Source organism: Patagioenas fasciata, chromosome 1 (assembly GCF_037038585.1).
Source record: "Patagioenas fasciata isolate bPatFas1 chromosome 1, bPatFas1.hap1, whole genome shotgun sequence".
In the NCBI taxonomy this organism is placed as follows: Eukaryota; Metazoa; Chordata; class Aves; order Columbiformes; family Columbidae; genus Patagioenas; species Patagioenas fasciata.
This window is the reverse complement of record NC_092520.1, coordinates 22,735,495-22,761,077: the sequence shown is the minus strand read 5'-3', so window position 1 is coordinate 22,761,077 and position 25,583 is coordinate 22,735,495. Positions and strand designations below refer to the sequence as shown.

General features: G+C 39.7%; 1 protein-coding gene across 6 annotated transcripts in view; it reads left to right on the top strand.

Annotated features, from left to right (window-relative positions):
* Nucleotides 1–25,583, top strand: part of ATP8A2 (ATPase phospholipid transporting 8A2) — a 347,902-nt gene that overhangs the window by 87,034 nt on the left and 235,285 nt on the right. For all 6 annotated transcript variants that reach the window (XM_071804368.1, XM_065830605.2, XM_071804354.1 and 3 more), the window contains 6 exons: nucleotides 4–53; nucleotides 2,203–2,272; nucleotides 4,018–4,102; nucleotides 5,354–5,493; nucleotides 8,700–8,838; nucleotides 17,133–17,197. In XM_071804368.1, the coding sequence (XP_071660469.1) occupies nucleotides 4–53; nucleotides 2,203–2,272; nucleotides 4,018–4,102; nucleotides 5,354–5,493; nucleotides 8,700–8,838; nucleotides 17,133–17,197 (549 nt within the window). The remainder of the gene's footprint in view (nucleotides 1–3; nucleotides 54–2,202; nucleotides 2,273–4,017; nucleotides 4,103–5,353; nucleotides 5,494–8,699; nucleotides 8,839–17,132; nucleotides 17,198–25,583) is intronic.

Below are 25,583 nucleotides of genomic sequence, written 5' to 3'. Positions count from 1 at the left end.
TAGCTGGGAAAAGAAAAAACCTTTGAAATTCTTAATGTGCTGGAGTTTTCCAGGTAAGTTTTCCTGTGATATATCAAATGCAGGGGAACAAGAATACCACTTTTGTAAGTGTGTTATCTAGAATAAAAAGATTCAGCTGATGCGATAGAAAAGCTGAACTTCCTTAACTTTGTCCTGCTCCTCCATCCCTTTAGTTTCCAATACAGGATTGACAGCTGCTTGCATACTGCTGGCTGTTGGCAGGTGGGCATGAAACTCTCCCCTGCTGTTCCAGCTCCATTGGCTTATTGAGAAGTTGCTGCCCTAAAGTGTCATTCTGTGCCTCACTGATTTCCTGATATTACTTCTCTACTTCAAGAGCATGCCTTGAGATTCAGATTACACTCTTCTGGTGCTTCTGTATGTTAATTGGTTTTGAGTAGGTGGAATCTACAGTAAGAGGGCTTTTTGGTGTCCCTTTTTAACAACCACTACAGCCATGAAGAACTAAGCAGTGCAGGCACTTAGACCTTATCAGGTTAGTTAGGATGGGCACTGCTTGGGTATCAAGAAGCCTTGTGTTACGAATTGTGCCCTGAATCACTGGACAACATTAAAGGTTTGTCAGTTGATAAGTTTTGCTGGTTTGGGTGGTGTTAGTCAGCAGGCTTTTCTGCTGTTTTTTCTACTCTTACTGTGGCTTAAAATGTCGGTCTTGTTTTCTGCCCTCTAAATTATCTAGTTCTGCTTTAAAGGAGTATGTAAGAAAAAAGTCAGGGAGGATTTGGGTAGGTGGCTTTTCTTGTGTCCTACCTTACTTTGAGTCTTGTTCTTGATTACTTTCCCCTTTCCAATCAAAGTTGAAATACTTGCACTACTGGGGCAATATCTAAAATGATGCTAGAAAAGTTCTTCAGGGTTTCTGACAAGTTGACCAATACCCTGGTGTCTACAGACAGGTGTGTCTGTAGCCTACATGCAGCACTGGTAGAAAATGCTGGTTTAATTCTTTCCTGTTTGTCTCAACTTCCCTCTTGACCAGTGAGGGAGCTCCTGTAATTAGATTTCAAAAAGCATGTGGAAATTTTTCAGTGTCACTGGCTTGCTGCAGAAATTCTGGGCATAGTTAACTGCTGTGCTTGCAGACTTTCTTCAGAAAGTTTCAGAAAGGATTGTGTTGTGTATGATCATACGTGCCAAGAGCTTAGTTCCTTACACATGGATCTTGAGCCCTGAAAATGGGTTATATTTCCCAGAGCAACTTCAGAGGAGGAGGAAGATTGCTCTGCACTGGTCTCTCTGTACATACTGGCAAGAAAGGAATGAGGAGGGAGGATACTTCTTAGCTCTCCTTTTGCTAAGGAAAAGAATTATAGTTACAGATAATTTCTTCTGAATATGAAAACACATGTTCTTAGGGTTGTCTTGGTGACAGTTGATTTGCTTTTCTCTGCCTCTTAGCTGCTGATATTTTCTAGTGGCTCTTTTAAAGTGTTTAAGATCAATTTTGATGTTTATCAAACAAAAAGCCTCCTTGCCTACCTTCCTTTCTTAAAACTCTGTATGCTACAGTTCAACTTTGTTTTAAAAATATATATCCCTAAACCTGACTATCTTGCTATGCTGCCCTGCTCAGGGGGTCTGACTTTTTTTACATAATGCCAACTCTGTAGTTCTGATTAGACCAGTAAAAAGAACCTGTAGAGAGGCGCAGAGTTCATCTGTACCATGATTCTTTTCCATGACATTTCTGCATTCCTTTCAGTTAGAAGATAAATAACTGCCTAATAACTAACCTGGATGGTTAGTTATTTCGATACCTGTAATAAATATGCATTCAGCCATAATGATTCCATTTCTAGCCTGAGTCCCCAGAACAATTTTACTTGAGAAATAAGGAAAAGCTGAGAATAAATGTGGCTTCCTCTTCTTTCAAGAGGATTTTTGTGCCATCTAGTTCTTTCTCAATTTTTTCCAAATGGTTGCTCACATTGGTGTGCAGGTCTGTGTTCTGGTTGAGTGCTCACTAATAGGGCTGAAACTGGAAGTGGACAATTTTTAGTATTTCTCTTTGCTGTCAAGGAATATGGGGTCTTAAGTTCTTACTGTTACATCACACCTGATCTCAGATGCAGTAAGCACATCGGAGAAAATTCACTGGCTAAAGCTTGACTTGCTTGGCATCACTGTGACTAATGAAAGCAAGTATTTTTCTTTCAATAGCAACAGGAAGAGAATGTCCGTGATTGTTCGAACTCCAGCAGGAAAACTACGTCTCTACTGCAAAGGGGCTGTAAGTAATTATGCTACCTAATGGAGAACTAACACTGCCAGTTATTGTTTCCACAGCTGTGGCTGATGCTGGCATTTTGTGTCTCATACATCCATAATACCTGTTGACTTTCTGCTTAGGGCCAGGTGATTTCTATCTGTCATTCCTCCCCTGACTCCTGCTGCAGGCAGGAGTATTTCTGGGCTTTCAGCTACTCTGTTGAAATCCTGAAACTAATGGGAGCAGAACCTTTCGCTTATGCAAAGGCAGGATTTCACCCAGCTGTGCAGCAGCAGTTCAGGAGCTTGACTAAATGCTGTTGTCTGAATCTGTAATACTAAGATCTGTTCTCAAGTGGTTGGCTCTTGATCTGCCTCTTCCATCTCTGCACCTGCTGTTATTTGTCATAATGACTTGCACCATGTTGTGCTTCTGTCTTCACTGACAAGAGCAATAACTTACTAAGTATAAAGGCTGCAAAACTAGCATTGGCCATAGCCTGAGTGTGGTTCTAATTTCAATGGAAAACAATGCAGGTGGCTTTTTCCAACTGGGAGAACTATTTCTGACTTCTGTAAGGATCTGATTTTCTTGAACTTGTCCTGACATAGATCTGGATGCACTGGTCTGTTGATTTAGTTTAACTCCCCTGATTTGATTTAGATGTGCTGGCTTTGTGCTGGTGTGATGGGAGTGAATTAAGCCCACTCTTATGGTATTTCAACATTGTATGCTTAGTAGGGTTGCACAGATCTGCAGCTCCTTGTTGCCAGTGTTTAGTGTTTCTTGGAGCATGACACTGGAAGGGATGGAGAATGGGGAGAGTCATAGTAAAAAGCTTTGTGCCATCTTCTGTATGAGCAGACTCAAATGTCTAACAGAGCAAAAGGGTTATAGTAATTAGTGGAATCTGGTGATTTGTCTTGTATGTTCTGCTGCATCCACCCCTCAGCTAAACTGTAAATTAACTGCTGATGCTACATGAACCCTTCCACATTATGATAGTCATCTCCAGTCCTGTCACATCCATCACAAATTACTTGTTTTGTATGCCTGTCTCTAACTGGTGATAGATGTAGGCTTGTAAACTTGGTTTGAGAGTATGTATGTGAGTGAAAGCAGGATTTGTGTATTGTACATGTGTGTAGCAACCTGCTCTGGTAGCTGCAGAATAGAATCCAGAGACTCTAAATATGTAGGTGCTGGTGCTGCATTTTGATTTTAGCTGTTATCTGTACTTTTTCAATTGCCCTCTGATTTAGTGATGAAGAAAGTTATTGTAAGAGGGAGATTATTTCAGGGAGAATTTTGTGGTAGAATCTGTTCAGTGTTTCTGCCTTCTATTTTTTTAACATCAGTGGGAATCTTTTCTAGAAGGGATTGCAAGAAATTCTGTACGGGACTACAATGTGTGCTGAATAAGACCAGACGCTTACATGCTCTGAAAATCAATGTATCTGCTTAGTAATTCAGAAAGGAGTGGTCTGTACTGCCTAATAATGGGGACCCCTATATGGAAAGAGGGGAGGACAGCAGAGTGTGCTTCTGTCTTCATCATTTGAAGTGGGTGCAGTATCTCTGCCACTGGGCACAATCCAGATTACTTAATCCAACCGTAGTCTTTTAATCTGAATGTGTACTTGTAGACACATCTTGGGTTCTGATATTAGCAAGTTCATTCAGGTTACTTCACTTGAGCTTGTAAATAACCAAATGAGCACTTCAGTTATAAACTTACTCTGTTGTAATGACTTTGGTTTCAATAGGATAATGTGATTTTTGAGAGGCTTTCTAAAGATTCGCAGTATATGGAGCAAACACTGTGCCATCTTGAATACTTCGCAACAGAAGGTAAGAGAAAGAACGTGTCATGAGAATTCAAGATACCAAATGGCAGCATGTTCTGGGCTAAGCTTTGCAGTGCTTAAAATGGTTATGAAGATTGAGAAGTGGTGTGTAATCAGCAGATAAACAGCTCTCGGATAACTTTACACCAACGGCAGTTTGTGCCTTGCCTCTGTGCACTTAGAGTAGAGAAGTGGAATTTGGAAGGAAAGATGTGGTTCTGTATGACCATGATGAAGGGAAGAGCCACCCCAATTATATTGCAGTTAGAAGTGGTTTTGCTAGTGTCAACGTCAAATGACAACATCTCTGGCTTTATGGAGTGGAATGATCACCTGAACAAACATGCTAAGAAACCTGGAAGACCAAGACAATGATGATCTGAAGTGGTCTCTAAGACTTTTGAGTGATATTACACTTCCATTCACAGGGAAGTGTTTGGCTTTGTTCTTTCTTCTGTAGTAGCAGAAAATATTTGCGTTATAGTAAAACCATGAAACAGGGTGTGGGGTTTTTTTTTTTGCTAAATATGAAAACATTTATTCAGCTTTTTAAGATAACTTTTTGTGTGGAGTCCCACATTCTCAGTAACTAAACTTCTGTGTTTTATGGCACACACTCCTTTCTGCTTGACTCTTGCCAGGAAAAAAAAAATCATTACTTCTGTATGCTAACTTTTGTTGGTTGTCTAATAGAATGTTTTTCATACTTTATGGACCCTATTCTCTCAATTCTTTTGTGCAAGTGTAACTGGTATTATTACTGTGTGTTATGTGCGTATACTGTAGGAGAAATCAGTCCTAAAATGAAACATGTGCTGTGCAGTATGTTTGACTAAGTAATATCTCTAGTCACAATATGTACCTAGCTATTTGTTTAATTTGATCGTTTAGAAATACATGAAGGCCAAGCTTGCTTTCATACTTAAACTACAAAGATTAAAGATTGTCCTTTTGTTGCTCCAATATGGCTAGATTGCAATACTGAAAACCATGAAAACGTTTCTGCCTGTTAGGCTGTCTTGATTTGCATCATCATTAGGAATCTAAGTGAGCCAGGCTTTTGTTTTACGTTTGTGAAAACCCAAATGCTTCGAAAATGTCTGGGGAGATTTTCTGGAATCTGGAGTTTGTGTGCATTGAATGCTCTGTTTGGCTCCAGTGAGAGGGTTAGAATTCAGCATTCATTAGGGCATTAATGAGTTGATGATACTCAGTGTTGTTTTACTGTGTGTAATGACTGTCTTCTATTCTGTAGGTCTGAGGACGCTGTGCATTGCTTATGCAGACCTGTCTGAAAACTCATACAGAGAGTGGCTGAATGTCTACAATGAAAGCAGTACAGTTCTGAAAGACAGAACTCAGAAGCTGGAGGAATGCTATGAGATCATTGAAAAGGTAAGATGCATGGTGTTTTTATCAGATATAGATTCTCTTACATGTGTTTTCCCCATGGAATTTGGGCTTTAGACAGTAAACCAAACCATTAATTTCATGAATGAGGAACTGTAAAAGTATTCTTAGTTGGCAACCTGTTGAGTCCATACACCTCTCAAGTTTTAATTTGTGAATCTGAGACTAACTTATATATAAAAGGTAATAGCTACTTATAAACTTTTTTCTCACATTCTGTTTATTTTGCTCTATTTTATAAGGTTGCTGTAACGTGGTAAAGATACTGCATAAAATTGTTGTATTGCACGAAGTTGCCATGTACTGGTATGTGAAGACAAACTTATTCCTGTTCGTGACAGCAGTCACAGTTCAGATTTTCTGATGGCTGTTGACAGAAGTGTTCACCAAGGCCTGTGGACACATAGACTGAAAAAAAGATGAAAGACTGCTCTTGAGGCAAAGAGCAAAACTCATAATTCTGGAAAGGGAAAGTAGGTATCAGAGTTTCAATTTGAAACTCTGATCACACACTGAGTGAAATGATAAAACGTCAACACTAGGGGCCAGTGTTTCTTTGATACTCGTTGGTCTTTCTGAAATGTTGATAGTCCCCTTCCTCACTTCTGTTTATTCAAGCTCTTTCCCCTCATTCCAGTTATTTCACTCTTATTTTATTTAGTTGTTTCTTTAAAAGGCTCTTTGAACTTCAGTTTCTTTGAAAATTAATATTAACACTTCAACTTAAGTTCTGTATCACTACTGATTGTATAAGTTGGGGCAGGAGAGGGAAGGTGGTTGCAACTATGGTATGAGCCAATTTCATAGAGTAATAGGAAAACTCCAAGAACTCTTTAAGCAATAGCTGAAGATGGCATCTTACTTTTCAAACTAACACCTAAAGTTGTCTTATGTGTGTAGTCAGTCAGTAGCACTGTGGTTATCTAATCTATGATTCCATAGATTTGCATAGCTCCTCTCAGCTTTCTCCTTCCCAAACTGTGCTCTTGTACTCTTCTGTTTTCACTCAGGTGTATAACAAGCATGGGTCATTTCTCTTTAAAATGTGTGCTGAAACTTTTTTTTTGCCTTCGACCTCCTTTTGCAATTTATCTTGGGGAAAAAGGGACCTATGAATGGTTTGTAGAATTGGAGTTCTGGACTTAGTGGATATTTCCTACCAATATGGCACTGTGTTCCTTTACTGTTAATGTTTGCTTGCTGGTCATACCAAGGAGCTGAAAATTGCACTTGAAACTTCAAGATGTGGAAGGGGTGTGTGTGGCTATGTGTGATTTTCTTTCTTCTTAGAGCTGGTATTTCCCAGGTTAAATTTTCTGGTCTGTAGGGACTTTCTAAATCAACTGTTTTGTGGCTGTAACATATAGTGTATTTTAATAGGATTATTTTTCATCTAAGGGTTGAAATGGGAGTGGGAGAGCTACTTTGTCAGTCTGAGTGTTGAGGTCAATGGATCATAGTACAGGTGTACACAGAGAGACAAACTTGAACTGGCTTCCGTATCACCTACACAGGCTGAGGGCTTCAGCATGTGCAAGAGTAACTAATTTGCTCAGGTAGCTCAGCTGTGACAGTCCCTGTGCTGTCACGTTTAACTGCATAACAAGTAATTTTGGGAACAGAAGACAGTCTACAGTTGCACACTTGGATTGCATTTGTCAACTTGAAGTCTTATTAGTATCGAGAGGGCTAACATTCCATAAGGAGGCTTTAGGGTACTAAAGCAAATGACTTAGAGCAGTTGATCCTGCTACCTTTACCATCTGAAGATCTTGTAACAGAACTTAAACTTTGTCAAGACCTGTAACTAATGCTAGCCTACACACCTGTGTGAATGACAGCTGCCCCTTCTTTGTGCATTCATAGACATATATAAGCAGGAGCTGCTGTAATGATCGCTTCATAGAATGGTTTGGGTTGGAATGGACCTTTAAAGACTTTCTAGTCCAAGCCCCATGCCATAGGCAGAGACATCTTTCACTAGACCAGGTTCCTCAAAGCCCCATCCAGCCTGGCCCTGAACACTTCCAGGGACAGGATATCCACAGCTTTTCTGGCAGCCTGTTCTAGTTCCTCACCACCCTCATTGTAAACCAAATTCCTTATTTATGTCTCAGCAAAATCTACCTTATTTCAGTTTAAAAGCATCATCCCTTGTGCTGCCACTGCAGGCCTTGTTAAACTGTTTTTTTGCATTTTTATAAGAAGCCCCTTTATATGTGGGAAGGTCACAATAAGGTCCACCTGGCACCTTGTCTTCCCCAGGCTGAACAACACCAACTCTCTTTACTTCTGTTCACTTCAACTGTTTTGACTTGTTTTGAATAATGATAGTCCCTACGAAGAACAGGAGCTCTTACTTTTTCTGTGCAATTCCTTAAATGATACAGTATTATTGAACTCAATTTATTTTGAGTTGAACACCTTTACATGTCTAAGGAATCATTAAAATGCCTTTTAAGTTTAAAACTGGCTGTGTAGACTGTCTTTTGACACAAATGTTTCTTATGGTTTTTGTCTGCCTTTTTTTTTTTTTCTGTAACATGGCCAAATCTCTTCAAGCTATTGTTTTAGAATTGCATAAGACTATGGCTAACTCTTGTTTCATACAACAAATTTAATACTACATGTTTTTCTGGCAGACATCTGTATGTAGACAAGAGATACTTGGATTGATTAATGTTCATACCACTTGTATTACATAAATGTAGTGAATGTATCCGTAAATACTTGCAATAATTTTTTGAGTGATTGTATCCAGTCCATATGTACATTTTATGGGAGGGAAGTTAGTTTAAATTATGTGATGCCAGGTGACTTTTGTTTTGTGAGCTTAAGTAATATATAAACTGTGAGCACTTGCCATGTTGCTATGGTGATTAGTGAATGCTCTAGTATAAATGTTCATCCATAGGATAGCTTTGGAGTTGCATAACTTGAATTAATTGCTCTTGAAACATTGCCATCTCTCTGATCAGAAACACTCTCTTCCATTCTCAACCTCTTCAAATGGGAATTGTATGCAGAGGAAGCAGAACAGCCACACCAGAAACTTACTGTAGTGAATTGCTTGTCAAAATGCTGTATTAGCGATGAGGCACAACATGCTGTCTTTAATTCCTTTTTGAGCATGTACCAAGCAGAGGTTTATCTTTAGAAAACAATCCCTCAAATTCTTTCTTTTTTTCCAGAATTTACTGTTGCTTGGAGCTACAGCCATTGAAGACCGTCTGCAAGCAGGTGTTCCAGAAACAATAGCCACGCTAATGAAGGCAGAAATTAAGATATGGATTCTGACAGGGGACAAACAGGAAACAGCACTCAATATAGGTATCCATTTTTCTGGTTATTCCGAATGTGTCTGGTGTGTGGCAGGTTATATACTGAATCTGCTTTGTGAGGTTTTAAACAAAAACATGTTTGTATTTTATAGAATGGTTCCTTGGTAGCAGAAAGGCATCATGTAGCCTTCACTTTGGAGAAGGTTTGAGGATTTTGAAGTTTTTGCTGTGAGTGTCGGGTTATAGTCAGGCTTTTTTTTTATGGCAAAAGGGATGCTTCTGCTCTTAAGTGCAGTCCTTGTATGGAGCAAATACAGGTAATTGTGTTGTGATGGAAACTGGAGAGCTCAACCAGAATAACGTTCCAGTTATACTGTGCATTTTATTAAACTGTATCTAGGGGAGTCCTTCAAGGTTTGGTACTGGGACCAGTACTATTCAATGTTTTCATCAGTGACTTGGATGAGGGAATAGAGTGCACTGTCAGCCCATTTGCTGATGACACAAAGCCTGAAGGAGTGGCTGACACACCAGAAGGCTGTGCTGTCATCCAGCTGGATCTGGACAGGCTGGAGAGTTGGGCAGGGAAAAATCTAATGAAATATAACAAGGGCAAGTGTTGAGTCTTGCATCTGGGCAGGAACAATCCCAGGTTCCAGTATAAGTTGGGGAATGACCTATTAGCAGTGTAGGGGAAAGGGACATGGAGGTCCTGGTGAACAGCAGGATAACCAGGAGCCAGCACTGTGCCCTTGTGGCCAGGAAGGCCAATGGCATCCTGGGGTGTATTAGAAGGGGGGTGGTTAGTAGGTCGAGAGAGGTTCTCCTTCCCCTCTACTCTGCCCTGGGGAGACCACATCTAGAATATTGTGTCCAGTTCTGGGCCCCTCAGTTCAAGAAGGACAGGGAACTGCTGGAGAGAGTCCAGCGCAGGGCAACAAAGGTGACTAAGGGAGTGAAGCATCTCCCTTATGAGGAAAGGCTGAGGGAGCTGGGTCTCTTTAGCTTGGAGAAGAGGAGACTGAGGGGTGACCTCATTAATGTTTACAAATATATAAAGCATGAGTGTCATGCGGATCGAGCCAGGCTTTTCTTGGTGACAACCAACGGTAGGACGAGGGATAAGGGGTTCAAACTGGAACACAAGAGGTTCCACTTAAATTTGGAAAGAAACTACTTCTCAGTGAGGGTGACAGAGCACTGGAACAGGCTGCCCAGGGAGGTTGTGGAGTCTCCTACTCTGGAGATATTGAAGACCTGCCTGGTCACATTCCTGTGTAACCTCATCTGGGTGTTCCTGCTCTGGCGGGGTGGTTGGACTGGATGATCTTTTGAGGTCCCTTCCAATCCCTGACATTCTGTGATTCTGTGAAACTGTTATAAGGCTGCATTTTCTATTCTTACTGACTACCGTTTCTAGACTTGAATAGTGTTTGGGACGTGATGGGAAATACGGTAATACAGAGCGTATAGCTTACAACTTCTTGCAAACCTTGTCTGTGAAAGCAGGTGGATCCTTGAATAACTGTTCCTATTGTCACCTTATGGCACATCCGTTAGCTGAGGATGTCATGATTTTTAGTGGAAGATTGTTCCTGCTGTTGAGTGTGTGAGTAGACTTTGAAAATGAATTGTTTTATCAAGGCACAGTATGGATATCCTTGTCTCAGACCTGTTGATGCAAAAAAAAGTCTTGCAGTCATGTGAACAAAGAGTAGAAATTAAAGTATCAGACAGGTGTGCTTGGGTGCTGAGGTAATAGTATGGTACCTACTTAAGACGCAGGTGTTTATGTGACTGCCTGCTTTTGCAGCCTAAAACTGGAGAATTCTTAGCACTGTAAGTTCAGGTTTGTTATTAGAAGCAGCTATTAAATGTTACGTTTCCTTTTAGGTCATAAATGTATCTGATAAAATCAGTCTATATACCCAACTCTACTTGTAATTTGTCAAATATTTTACTGTAAGACTGGGCTGAAGTGGGAGGTGCTCATTATAAATTCAATCATGTAGGAATCATGTTATGCTCTGTAGCACTTCCACTGCTGTGCTAGTCTTGCATTAGATATGCCACACAAGTAGGCCTAGTAAGAACTCAAAACGCAAATCCTTCAACCTTTTTCTCACTGTGGATGCTTGCAGGGTGGGCAGCCTGGGCAGCAATACCTGGTGCTGTCACAGAATGCTGCTGTGCTTGCAGTGCTGCTTTATGAGCTATGCCTGTGCTGCCATCCTGCCATAGCCCTTCACATGAGACCAGTAGCCTCCTAGGAGAGTGATTACCCAGGTCTTAACTGTGTAGTTAAGACTTAGTGAAGGAACAGATCCTGATACAAGCACCCCTGCCCTGTGATGTCATGTTATCTCCCAAATACAGCATCCTTGGCAATATAGTGCCATGATGCTCCTGTGTTCTTTTTGGTGATTTTTCTCCCTGTAACTAGTAAATCTGCCCAAAGAGGTAAAGTGGTGCTGTGGTGATCTGATGTCTCACAGAACTGAATGACACTTGAACCTTCTTAAGCCTAGAACACTGCTTATCACCACAGTTTGTAGTGTGTGTGTAACAAAGTGCCATCCACAATTGCTTTCAGGTTTGCAGATTAGTCTGTTTAGATGTAGAGGTGTAAGTTAAGGGAATTCTTAACAGCATAAGTTTTCTTCTATTGAAGGAGCTATTTCTTGAACTTTCTCAAGCTTATGCTGACTTCATGATTCTCTAACTATATGAAGAATAAGACCAGTGAAGCTTTTTATATATAGAACCTCCTGTAGATGGGTTTGGGTGTGTTTCAGGCTCCTCCTGGAAGAACTGTGATTCTCTGTAGCTGAATTTACATAACCTTTAACAAAACTTTAGGCATCTGCTGTCTTTCATCTGCTTTTTAGTTTTTCTTTTTTTGGTTCATCTAGTAGAATTTCAGAGTGTAGTCTATTTGACTAGAATTTTTGTGTACTTAGCAAAACTGAATCAAGTTTCCTATGTCTTTGTCGAAGTCAGTACCAAGACATAAGTTGCTGCAGTGATGCAGTTGCAGTAGAAATAAGGTGGATGGCTGAAGTAGACAATTGATTCAAATGCTAGTTGTCTGGTTTGAATCACTCAATGTAGATTCTGCTTACTTTAAAAGCAGTGATCAACTTGAGAGGAGGGAAGCATCATCTTTAGAGAAATCAAAAGGAATGTAGCTACAGTTTTTGACATAAATATCTGAAATAACTTCATGTATTAACTTTACTAGCTTGAACACAAATAGATGAGCTTTTCAGCAATTGCTTGCTTTGAAGGAGACTAATTTCTAGCTTGTCTCTCTAACCATTTTTTTGGGTGATAGCAACTTGAAAATGATAAACATTTCCCTTCCAACTTCTAAATTATGACTTCATTTACTGTACAATTTGGTAGTAAAACTCTGGAACTTAATTAGCTTCATGTTCAAGTTGGCCTGAAAGTACAATCATGTGACACCCTTTTTTTTTAATCTAACGCATTAAAACTGTAATAAATATTCAATCTAAAGCCCAATCCACATGTACACTCTATGCTTCAGGTGTCAGTATGCTATCTGGGAGTAAAAAGTATTTTCACTTTCTCATTGTGTGTGGAGGTTATGCTCATGGGCTCTTGCTTGCTGTATGGATATGTGTGTGTGTTGAGGGATTTTTGAGCTCTTGACAGGTGAGTTGGAGTACTTCATTCTTCCAGCTTCCTTTTGTTTCTTTTGCCTTTGGAGTCTGTGTCTCTCTGTCTCTTGTTTGTGTTCTTGACTTCACTGAAGAGTCATGATGGACCTTGTGGAGGGATGGTTTGTGTGCCTTCCCCTCAGCTATGTGGCAGCCAATAGTCTTGCAGGTGAGGAGTGTGTTCCTGATAAGCTTTAGTACTCAATCATTTGAACTCTCTACCTACAGAAAATAGGTTTGGAAACATCTTTGAGCATGACATATGGTCTTCAGTTTTTATCAGTTAAACCTGTCCTTAGCCAGTGTCTGCAAACAACCCTAGAAGGTGTAACAGTGTTCTTGTAGCTTCATTCTTCCCTTAACTGTCAGACTCTGGTTTGTCTTTGCCTTTCAGTAAGGCAAAAAACCTCAAGGCAGGTTTCTGTTTACCACCATTCTCATGCTCAGCAGGCTTCCAGAAAATCGGAACTGATACATTTACAGCCAAAAACCTCTTTAGTAACAGATTGTTCTCTGGGAATGGGAATGAAGTGTTTACTGAAGCTCATCCCTCTCTCAAACAAGGAATCAAACCCTACCATTGAGTTAAATGCTCCTATTTGGAGTGTGCATTCATAGCTGTGAGCACTGCCTTGCAATCATAGAATGGTTTGGGTTGGAAGGGACCTTTGAAGATCCAGTCCAATTCTTCTGCTGTGGGCAGGGACATGTTTTACTAGACCAGGTTGTTCAAAGCCCTGTCTAACCAGACCTTCAACACTTCCCATGCTTGGTCATCCACAACTTCTCTGGTCAATGTGTTTTAGTCTTATTACCCTCATCACAAAAAAATCTCTTCCTTCTGTCTTATCTGAATCTACCTCTACCCTCTTTCAGTTTAAAACCATTGTCCCTTGATTTACCACTAGAAGCCTTGGGAAAAAGTCTCTTTCAGTCTGTCTTATAAGCCCCATTTATCTTTTGAAAGGTCTCCCCAGAGGCTTCTGTTCTCCAGATTGAGCAACCCAAATAACTCTTAGACTTCGTTTTTACAGGAGAGGGGTTCCAGCCCTCTGATTGCTTTTGTGGCCCTCCTCTGGACCCACTCTGTAACAGGTCCATGCTTGTCTTGTGTGGGAGGTCCCCAGAGATAAGTGTAGTACTCCAGATGGGGTTTCATGTCTAATTTTTCATCCACTGGTATCTCCAGGTACTTGTCAGCAGGGCTGCTCTCAATCCATTCATTGCCTCCTCTATGTTGATGGATACTTTGGATTGCTGCAGCCCAGGTATAGGACCTTGCACTTGGCCTTGCTGGACTTCATGAGGTCTGCACAGGCCTACTCTTCAAGACTGTCAAGGTCCTTCTGGATGGCATCTCTTCCCTCAAGCAAGTTGACTGTACCACTCAGCTTGGTGTTGTCTGCAAGCTTGGTGGGAGTGCACTTAATCCCACTGTCTGTTATTGATGAAGATACTAAATCGTATTAGTCTGAGGACTGACCTCTGAGGGACACTATTCATTACTGGTTTCCACCTATACATTGAGCCATTGACTGTAACTCTTTGAATGTGGCCATCCAACCAATTCCTTGTCCATCCATCAAACCTTTATTTTGAATTTACAGGTAAGAATACAGCTGTTACGGCAAGCTGTGTTTCTCAGTTCAGAGAATGGAAGCAATGTCAGCACACTTGCCTGTATCCCTGAGTGAAGTCTGAGGGCCATGTGTGTGCCCTCTCTGAACACAGATGATCATCAGCTTCACTTCAGCTGCTGGGTTCTCTCTGCCTGTAGTAAGAATGTGCATGTGGGCTGTGATCTTGAACTGTGGTTCAAGCCTTATTTCTCCCAGGATGTTTGGAGGGAAATAAGTCCCAGAAGTACCTGATTCATCTGCTTCATGGACTTTTAGCTAGACTTTTCAACTAGATATCAACTTACAGGTGTAGGTTGACATTTAATACCTGCTTTGAACCAACAGTTGATCTTATTTTACTCAGAAGCATTGACAAAAATGTGCCTTGATCTTAGTTATTACTGGCAGTACTAACATGGCAAGCAAATATACACTATTATGAAACTTCAAAATATGACTACAAATGTCTCTTGTAATCTTAACAGTTACTTTGCTTTGTACTAGTGCTAGATTTTAACATAGTCATAGTCCTGAAATCTTGTATCATGTACAGATCTCCTATAAACCATTTTAGGCTTGACTTACATCCTTGTATTCCAGTCTTGATCTGCTTCATGTTTAATGTGATGACAGGATGTAAAATTACTTCAATTGCAGGATTAGTTCTTCTGGGTCCATGACTTTGAAGATGCACAGCGGAGTAACTCTGTGTGTTCCACAATTGTGTGGGTTTGTTTTTTTTTTTCCTGTTTTCCAGCTCCAGTTGTCAAGTGGCATCTTGCTCATTTTGAAACAAGTAAAATGAAACAGTGAGCAGTGGTTTAGGAATTGCAGCTTGCTATTGCAGCTGCTGTTCCAATCAAATGCTACTAGAAAATCCTTTTGAATTAGTTATACTGAATTTGTAACAGCCTACTGCACAAGGCTGTTGCCATTCCCTGGGGAAAGAATAGCCCTGACAATGGAGTAAGTGCTTAAGTTTGTAATATTCTTTTTCTACTCAGGAAAGTGGTTCTTCAGCTAGAAGCTAAGTTTTAAAAATGGCAAACTGACCTTTTTTTCTCCAGTCAGTGTTTTGTCTGTATGTGTTGAAGCTTCATTACTCAGTTCTGTACTACTGCCTAAGACTTGTTCACAGGCAGAATCAGAGACTATCTGCAAAGCTTTGATGTTGTAGGCTGCACTGTGTTAGAATACATCTCATCCATTTCCAACAGGTGTGTGAGTTCAGTGTCATTCTGTGTTCTTTAAAGCAGAAAGTAAACCTTACCTCATTAACACAAATAAGATGAAAAACGTATTTGCAAGGTTGCACCTGATATTCATTTTCCACACAGCTGTGAAAATGAATAGAATTAAACCTCCTGCAGGTAGTCAAACCTGCTGCCTGAAAGTGCTTGGGTGTGTGGTACAAGCATGCCTTACACAAAGGAAGATGAGGGCTTTACTTCCTTGACAGAAGTCATTCGTGCAGGCATGTTAACCATGGATTATACCTACAAAACTGGCCCAATTATAAAAATTCTGTAGCCTGAGGAAGTGATTTGTATTGCAGTTGGTGAACTGGTGTGGCCTTCGTAAGGAACCAAGAGTCCCACAGAAAACAAATTAATGCCTCAGTTGTTCTCTTGCTGTTTTGAGATATGGAGAGAGACACTTAATATTTTTACATTGACTATGCTGTTCTACTTTTGAACCTGTCAGCCTTGCAGTGGTTCATCACTGGGATGTTACTCTCACACTGCAGGAGCCTCCAGTTGCTAGTGAAACATGTCCTGAGACCTCATTTTATGACAGCAATTTTTTAAACTTGCTGTAATACATTTCTATACAGAAGCACAGTAGAAATACATACTAATTCTATTTCCTTTTCCTATATAATTTAGACCAGCAATAAAAAGCATGTGCTTTTCAAATAAATGCATTATCTGCTGTCTTATGGAGCTACATGATTTTCCCAGTCTCATGAGAACTTGCATAAGCTTTTAGGATAATGTAGTGTGGTTAGTCTGCAAGTTTGCATTTGTTTCTTGCTGTTAAATAAGCTGAAATTAAGCCATTTATTGTGGAATCATAGAATAGTTTGGGTTGGAAGGGATGTCCAAACCTCATCTAGTCCAACCCCCCTGCAATGAGCAGGAACATCTTCAAGTAGATCAGGTTGCTCAGAGCCCTGTCCAGCCTGGCTTGGAATGTTTCCAGGGATGGGGTAAACACCAGGTATATATCCTAGATATACCTTTGTCTCATGTCAGTGACAAACTGCCACTTCAGTGGCATTGAGTGATACTGCAGTCACCAGCTTTTACTGTTACTAAAATAAGACTTTTTTCTGTATTGTGTATTTGTGCTTTGAATTTTGGTGTCCTGGCAGATGTACAGAACTGCCTTCCAAGTGCTGCTCCAGACTATGGGAACTTGCTCTTGTTCTTTCATGCCCTGGTTGGTCTTACACTAAGAGTAATCTAATACAGTTATCTGATACCTGTAGGAGTTGGTAGGATGTGTGTGACTGATCTGTAGTTTTTTATGAAGCTCAGGACCTTCCACACTAAACTTTTGAGAGTAAAAAAAATTGCTCACAGAACCTAAGACTGGGCGAAGGGGACTGGGTAGCAGCAGCAGGTTCTGTATGTATGCTTCCTGTCGTGTTATAGCCACAACTGTGCATTCAGATCTCTTTCTGTAATATGTGGAAGGCAGTTCTTCATTTATGTAGGTAAAAAAAGTTGAGGTATAGAAATATTTAAATTTGCTGTAAGGCTATAGCCTATATTTACTGCATCTAGTTCATACATTTTCTTTGTTTAAAACATCTCAAGTGATGTATTTCGAAATGCAGATAAAATGCGGCCTCTGCTAGTAAAATTGTCAAGTTGGAGTGTGTCTTATACATGGAAGTTTCCAGTGGCCTGCCTGATAGGAGTAACTGCTCAGAAAGTAAATTGCCATTTGACCGGTAGATACTTAAGATAAGGTTTAGCTAAACCTTAAATATTCTTCCAAAAAATAAATCCCTGTGTATTTTTTTTCTCTTGCAGGGTATTCTTGCAGACTCATCTCACAGAGTATGTCTCTCATCCTGGTCAATGAGGATTCACTAGATGTAAGTAAGAAAATTGTGGTGTAATTCTTGGCAGAAGGAGGTTTTGCTAACGAAAGGGAAAGGTGTTGAGCTTTCTCATTTTTCTCTCTCACTTGTTTTTAGGGTAGTGAGATAAACTATTCATGCTAAAACAGGGCTGGGGTGGTGCAAAATGTACCCTGAAGTCTCCAGTCACAAGTCTTACAGATCAAAGTGAAGTCTCAGAATAAGAAACTGATGAGGTCCACAGGTTTGATTCTGCTGCAAGTTGGTGAAACCTGTGGTTATGCCATCAGAAATATATTAGGCTTTAAGGTATACATATAGGAGTAACACGCCTGAGCAAACTGCATTGTGAGCTTGCCCTTTGTACAGCTTTTGAGACCAAAAATTGGATCGAAAAATGCTTGCAAGTGGTTGCTGTGCTCCTCAGATATGTGCAAAAATGAACTAGAAAAATCACACACTTGTGCATGCATCTTCCCAGAAGATATCTTTGTTTGCCTGTTTTCACTGTTGGTATCAGCATTTGCTGTCACTTTAATAAATGATTCCTACTAGAGGTATTTGTAGGACCCTGGTGGGACCTGTCTCACTGTGGAGTCCTATTAACTAAGGCCTTGTTAGTTCTCTTGCAGAAGTTAAGTTTTCTGTTTCTGCACAGAGACTTGTTTAAATAGTTCTAGTGGAATAAGAACTGGAGGTTTTTTAACCTTTTAAACAGTTACTGCATTAAGTGTGTGTAGATTAGAGTATGTAAATTGTTTCAGTATTCAACATCTAAATGCCTTGCATAAGACACTTAGCAACTTGGACCAACTTCTTTGACTTTTTCACTTTTGTGTGGTCCCTCTCTAAGGGAACACTTTTTGTGGTTCAAAATACTGTTGCTCTTAAGAGATTTTTGCTACACTTGGCTGACTGGACCTCTTAACATGGAGAAAAATGCAGAACGTCAATAGAAAATGAGCAACTGGTCGTCTTTGTTTCCTGAGGTGGGAAGATAGGTTGGTTAGGAATTATAGGAATAAGAAAATTTCGTTTCTTTTTTCTTTATATATTGGGATGTGTTTTTTTGATATACTGGGAACTCAACCCAGAAGAGGGAAAATGGTAATGCATTGTTTTCCTTTTATAATTTCTTAAGCATTCCAAAGCTCTGAGTCAAACACAACTCAATTATTTTTGACCCTGGAAATAAGGTTCTTATTTCAACCTCAATTAGAAGTAGTTCCTCTGAATTTGCAGAGACAAACAATGTGCCTCTTGTGATGGCTGTTCAGAACTAGTAAGAATAAGGTAAAGATTCACCTTGGTTAAAGCAAGGGGTGCAAACTGAAGACAGGACAGAAGAGGTCTTGCTAGATCAGAGGAAGAAAATAGAGCTATCATCACTTGTTGTTTAGAAACATCTGGAAGCTGGACAAGATAGTCTTCAATCTGTTACCTTGACTTTTTTACTACTTCCAGTTTTGAATGCAGTGATACAGTGACCGATTTTTCGTTATCTAACTAAAATAGTGTGAATATAATGCTGAAGGTGTTTAGTACCCAACAGCTTCAGCATCTGCTTTTAAATTGTGAATTCAATTAATTGGCTGAAAGGACCATGAGAGGGCAGGATGAATGATGAAATGGCTTACTGTGTATGCCCTAATGGTGAGTTATTAAACCATGGGATATTACTGTAATAGTCCAACAGCGGTGTAGGTTAAACAGTTTCAGGACTTTCAGTAAGAGGCAAAAATCAACTTGCCTTTTCTGGGATGCAAGGCTGCACTTAAGCAATAAGAAGTGGAAAAAGCTGTGCTTAGCTCTAAACTTTTTTTCCTTTCCCACCTTTGACTGCAAGAACAAGTTGGCCCTGGCCTATGTGTAGAACCAGCTCTGGTTAACAGGTGTGACTGCAGTCCTATCTTGTTTACAAAACAGACATAGAGTCACTGAAATGCATGTCATATAGCTGTACAAAGGAATGAACTTAAATTATACTATTGCAGGGTTTTTAGATGCCCAAAAGGCTTCTGTGTTTTGTTTTTAAAACTTGGTACGTTTTTTGTTGCTTTAGGCAAGTATGGGTTTTGGCTCATTTTATCTATGCACTTGATGTTCTTCAAGTCCTATTGGATCCTTCTGCTATTGAGACAAATCTTCAAATCTTCTCAAGAAACATGAGAGAAAGTTGGCCTGTGACAGCTGGTTTTGATTTGGTGGATTTTATGTGATAAAAGTGCTGCTTTAGCAAGAACTCATTTTGCAACCATATCTCTTCAGCTTGATCTTCTTACAGTTGATGGCTTGGGTATGTGGGTCAGGGAGAGATGCTGGCACTCATCATAGCCCACCTTTGGAGGTCCTTTTGGAGGGTCTGCTGCCCATTTCACAGTGTCAGTTGACAAGCCTGTCTTAGTATGTATGCTGAATGCCAAACTAATTCTAACAAGAAAATGAAACTTGTTCTTTTATTGTTATCTTAGCACAGATCTACAGAAGCAAAAATGGGAGGAAACCTAACAGGAAAAAGAAATACAAGCTAAATAAATATATGGTACAGAAAATGCGGAGATGGAAACGAGTGTATTCCAAGAAAGTATAGAGGGAATCTTGTATTTTAAAATACTTGAAGGCTTGTTTTAATTCCTTTCTCAACTTGATAGCATATGTTCTTTGAGGTTTTTGAATATTCAACTTGTGCCTAAACTTTAGCCGAGAAATATGAAGGAAAGGTCATATGGGAACTGAACGGGACCAAATGTCATTGACCAAAGCATCTTTTCACTTTCCCACATGCCAGCTTTGTAAATACCATAGTGTGCCAGAATTTCAGTTGGAGTGATAGACAGGACCACTGAGGAAAGAAATTTGTAAGATAAGTTAGAGGCTAAATACTCCTTTCCTCATTGTAGGGAGAATATGAAAGTGAAAATGTGACAAATCTACCCACCCACTTGCTGAATCCTGACTCCATTGCCCAGTTTCAGGTTGAAGTGTTCTGAGGCAGTGGGGAGGCTACGAATGTTTCTGCTGTTCAGGAGATGGGGATAGAATCAAGTGAGGAATAGTAGGGCAAGCAATTATCTTCATCATTTTTAAGCTTTCTCATAGGTGCTCCTGTTTTGAGGTGTTCTGTTAACTATTTGAAGTAGTAACTGGAAGTCTGGAAAACAGAATACAGTATTATATATATTTTTGCAGTGATACTCAAATCATTAAAGTTAATCTCTGCATTTTAACTCCAGAGGCATAACTCTTAACTTCTAGAGAAACTAGACTCCTGAAACAGCTGTACTGTGAATGAGAAAATGCTTACAGATGAAAAAATGACAGGGTAATAAACTAAGAAGCTGAATGGATTGAACAGTCTAGGAATATTTGAGGTCTTATTAGTCTTCATGATATGGATTAAGATAAACTTCTTGTTGACAATATGTTCTCTTACTATGCTGAAGTGTTAGCAGATATATCTAGCCAGTCCTCACGATGAACACCAATCAAAGGTGTATTGACAGACAGGCCTAGGGTGGTAGAGTAGGTCAGTGGTCACATCTAAAACAAAATATTGAAGTCTCATACTGTCTCAGTGCCAGAAAGCACTTTGGTTGGATCAATGGGGGTCTGGAGTCTATTTTATGATGCTTGAGGACTCTGTCTTTAAAGAGTGTGTAGGGATGGAAGGCTTTCTGACTCTACACAGCACTGGCCACAAAGATGGATCTGTTCATGAGTATAACTTTTTATTTGAGGAAGTATGAGAGGTCAAGGATGATGCCATCAGTAATATGAGTCATTTCATGTGCATCTTGCCAGGTGTCTCAGTCCAAGGACACAAGAATGAGAAGCCCTGATCAAACATGGATTGACATTAGATGAAACCTCTCCCACCCGTCTTTTTGCCTGATTTCTGCCAATATAGAAAAGAAATATGCAATTAGCTTTGTCAGGCATACTTGAAAATGCATACATTAAAAAGGAAACTCTAGCATCCTTTTCCCACCTGCTACCTCCAGTTACGTAGCTGAATGACGAGTTCTGTGGAATACAGAGAGCACAACAGCTGCTCCTAATCTTTTTCAGTTAGAATTGCAGTGTTGCTGATGGTTCACATTGAGTTGAATGCCTTACACTTTGATTTTGGCCTCCACTGTGTTGATCAGTACTACCACAACACACATCAGGATTCACTCTTAGGAGTAGTTGAAGATACTTTGCAGAACTTGATGCTAAGCACTTACCTTGGTGAATTAATGTTATGTGGTGCTTCATGGTAGGAGAATGGGGAGTGGGAAGATGTTCCACCTGTGCATAGCACTGTATCTTCTACAGCTAATTTTAGCTGATTGATACTGATTTCCCTTTCATGAGCCAAAAATGGGAGCTGATACTATAGCAGTTATAAAAAAACTTACAAGCTGATTGTCTTTATTTTTCATGCTTTTCATTTGTGTAGCTTTCCTACTTAGAAATAACATCACCTAAATTTTGTAATTATAAAAAGCTGACAACATCTCTTTTCTGGTACAGTAACATAGAATCATACTATGTCCTGAGTTGGAAGGGACACACAAGGATCATCAAGTCCAACTCATGTCCCTGCACATGACAACCCCAAAATTCATATTGTGACTACTTTAGATAAGTCAGAGGTGGAGATGACAAACTTAATCTCAGCTGTACATGTTTCTGGCAGAGGTTTTAAGGAAGGGGTCATGGCTGCTGTTGGAGTGATATGAGTTGGAAAAGTGATGGGTTGTTAAATAACATTCCCTGTGTAAAGTTGAGAATTTACTTCAGACATGTCATGTATCAGTGTTCTTGGAGCATTTCAGTGTTAAGTGCAGATTCTATACCTGAAGTAACCTGTAAAACATAACCAGAATTGATTCATGTTGAGTGATGTAGAGTCCTTAACAAGCCACTAGGAAGAGATACTAGGAAGTGGATAGGTTTTTAGCAAAAGCACCAGGTAGAACAGGAGCTTTTCGTAGTTTATTCAAGTTCCAATTAGACACTTGTACATAAAAAAAAGTGGGAAATGTGTTGCATGTTCTAATTTTCTTCTGCTGCCCCGTCATCTAGTAGATGTTCTGATAATTTTGTGTGTGGAAGACTTAAGTTATAGAATCCAATTGTGAACTTAAGACACAACAGTATTAAGTTCGTCAGTAAATGTAAAAACTAATGGTAACTTTTAGAACACCTAAAAAACCAAACCGAAACAACCCTTCCCCCCCAAAAAAACCCAGAGAGCCATGGCATGTCAGATAAGACCAGCAGCAGTAGGGGTTTTTTTACGTCAAGAAAATGGGTAATTACATGGTACGTCATGAAAATGTGTCTAATATTGAAGGTTATCTTGTTTTAGCTTAAATGTGTTTTTCCAAAACAGGAGCACAAACTTGTGGAGCTGTTACCTCAAGTACTTTCTACCACATCAGTCTTGCTTTCAAACTAAAGTAATTTTTTTTTGTTTAAGTACACTTATCACCATTTTTAATGTAAAACTAAATTTTGCATAATTCTAGATATTAAACTCTTACATGTTTTGTTGATAATTGCACTTTAATTTGGATTGTCTTTAGCTACTTATTGACAATTTTTCAGTATTGGATCTCCATAGGAATACTAATTTTATGTTGCGCCTGTAACAGAAATTACGACTTCTGTTCAACTTAGCCTAAAATCAATCAATAGAAGATTCTCCCACTGAAATTCTGTAGCTTTATATTTAATGTATTCCACCTCTGAAATCCATTAATGCTAAAACTGAATTTTTACAAGATCCAAGTTGAGCTTAGAGCCTTTAAATATTGATACACTTTCCCTGTTGTGCAGTCCCTGTGTGACTTTTTTTCCCCACTTGTGCTCCTTGGCATGCAGCAGCAGGTGAGATGTGATCGAACAACTGTCTTGGCTTGTTTTTTGAGAGTTTTTTTTTTTTCCTAAGTCATGCAGTAGAGGGGGAAAAATCAATCATTTCTGTTTTCTTCAGAGAACTACTGAGAATAGAGAAGACCAATCCCTAGCTTGATTCAGCTGAATTCTAGAAACTTAACATAGTAATCTGCAAATGTTTATCCCTTATAGACTTGACTACATGCATACATGTGCTCACTTAGTTTTTCTTTCCTTTTTCTAATACAGCTTTTTCAAGTGGAAGTATTTTTAGCGCAAGATTTACTTTGTGTAATTCTTGGATTCAGTTTCTGTTTAATTAAATTGCAAACACCGTGAAGTCTTGTTGTGCAGCTTTTGATTTGGACTAATTTCTTTCATTGGCTTCTCTTAGAAATTGAGTTGAGAGCAGTGAGAGGGGATGCTGAAGAAGGGAAATTGGGTTACCCAGAGAGGCCCTGGGAGGCTGAAGATGCGAGTAATGAACTTTACAGCTGAGCAATGTTTCTGCCTTTGGTGCTATAGAGAGGAGAGCTGGCAACTCTATTCATGGGTGATCACATTGGGTTCTGTTTAACAGGCAGGAGTGGAAGGGTGAAATTGGAGGGACCCAATTCTGAACCTGTGGACAGTGTTTTGCTGTAAGGTATTTCTGGTGATACAGATGGAGCTACACAGGGAATGTGTCCTGCAGCGTGTGTGTGTGCTTGGACTGACAGTCATCATCCTGTGTTACACATGGGTGTCTAAGTAATGACCAGCTGGTACTCCCCTATGAGACCGGTGTCTGATGGTAATTGACTAAAACTATTAGTGTAAGCACAGAAGCAGAGGCTGGCAAACCTCACTGCTCTGCTTGCTCAACTGCATTATTTGAATGCTTCAGTGTTTGAGCTGTTGAACATGAACATGGATAAATGTTTGTGCTACCATGCTATTGTGTAATAGTCTTAAAAAACAAACAGAAGTTCATGGTGTAATTTGTTTTCTGCAGTGTCTTGGCTTCCTAAACTGGGTCTTGCTATCCACAGCAAGCTGTACATGCAGTCATGTATTCTGGTGGTGAAGAGTGCAGACCTAGAAAACTCTGTTGTCCTGTTATCTTGTTTTTGCTGTTCTGTAGGGTAGTATAGCTGTGAAGGTTCTGTTAACCTATAAGGAAAATCTCTTAAGCATGAGAATATTATTGGATTTATCTAATTACTTTCATGACCTTCATTTTTACGGGCAAACTTCCTTCCCACCCTTCTGAATAGAGCTGAAAAAAAAATGTAAGGCGATCTTTAACAGGCACCTTTATTTGTGTTTGAATACTGATAGACTTATAGATCTATTACTATTTTGCAATCGTACATCTAAACTGCTCTGGATCTCTTAAGAAGTAAAGCTGTGATCTGGTCACTGGATTTACCCGTATGTTAGAAATAAACAGAATTTACTGGGTTGCTGCCTATAGCTTTTTCTAAAAATCATTTGGGAAACTCAGGCTGTCTGTGGAAAGGAGGAAAATCTGAGGAGTAGGCAATTAAAAATAAGTTGTCTATCAGTGTATCTGTCTTCAAGAGGAGGACATGGTTCCAGTAGTGTCTTCTGTATTATACTTGTGACAAAGATTTGTGTAGTATTATGGTTTCCATATGAAAGGTGTCAGCTTCACTACAGCAATTTCTTTAGCATACACCCTGTGAGTTTTCATGAAAATCTGTATTTCAAACTCTTGAGCACAACTACAGAACACAGTGCCTGTGAGGCTTAGAGAAACTTTGAAGGTGTTGCTTTTTGGATCCTGATGATCTTGCTCTTGGAAGACACGACGCGTGTGCCTTGTCAGTGGTGTCATGCTGATTACTCCCAAGGAATGGGGTTGAAGTCACTGTCAGCTTTGCAGACCAAAATTTATCTACTACTGGGAGATCCCAAGCATTGGTATTGTGTGCTTTAGTCCTACTAAAAGGTAGTAAGGTGTGCAGGGAAGATGAGAACAACTCCTGTAGTACTAATGCTTTGTAATCGTCAAAGCATCTACATCTTGTGTGTTGCACAAGAAAGGAAACTGTTTTTTTTTTTTCCCTCCCCTTCTCTTTCTGTCATCTGCTCAAATGCTTTCAGACAAAGGTAGTGTTCTGGAAGACTGATCTCTGTGGACAAGCTCAGTTTTAGCCAACCATGGGCTCTCCTTCAGAGAGACATCTGGTATGTTCCTCTAGTGTCTCGTGCCTAATAAGCTACTTCAGTTACCAGTCAGCTGGAATTGTCATCAGCTCTTCTGTGTAGTACTGGGAATTTGTGAAGGAAGCTAATTAGAAAAACTAGGGAAAGAATACTTCTCTTTATTGTACTCAATTCATTTTATTGCTCAGATTTCTGTTTTTCTTGATAAACATCAATCTAACAAGTAGTGAGACAAGGAATAGTGTCTAGTAATCAGATAAGTCTTCAAAAATATTAGGTAGAAGAGATTTACTGTCTCTTCTTGGTTTTTTTGAGAAACGAGTAGAATAGTTGGTAACTCTAT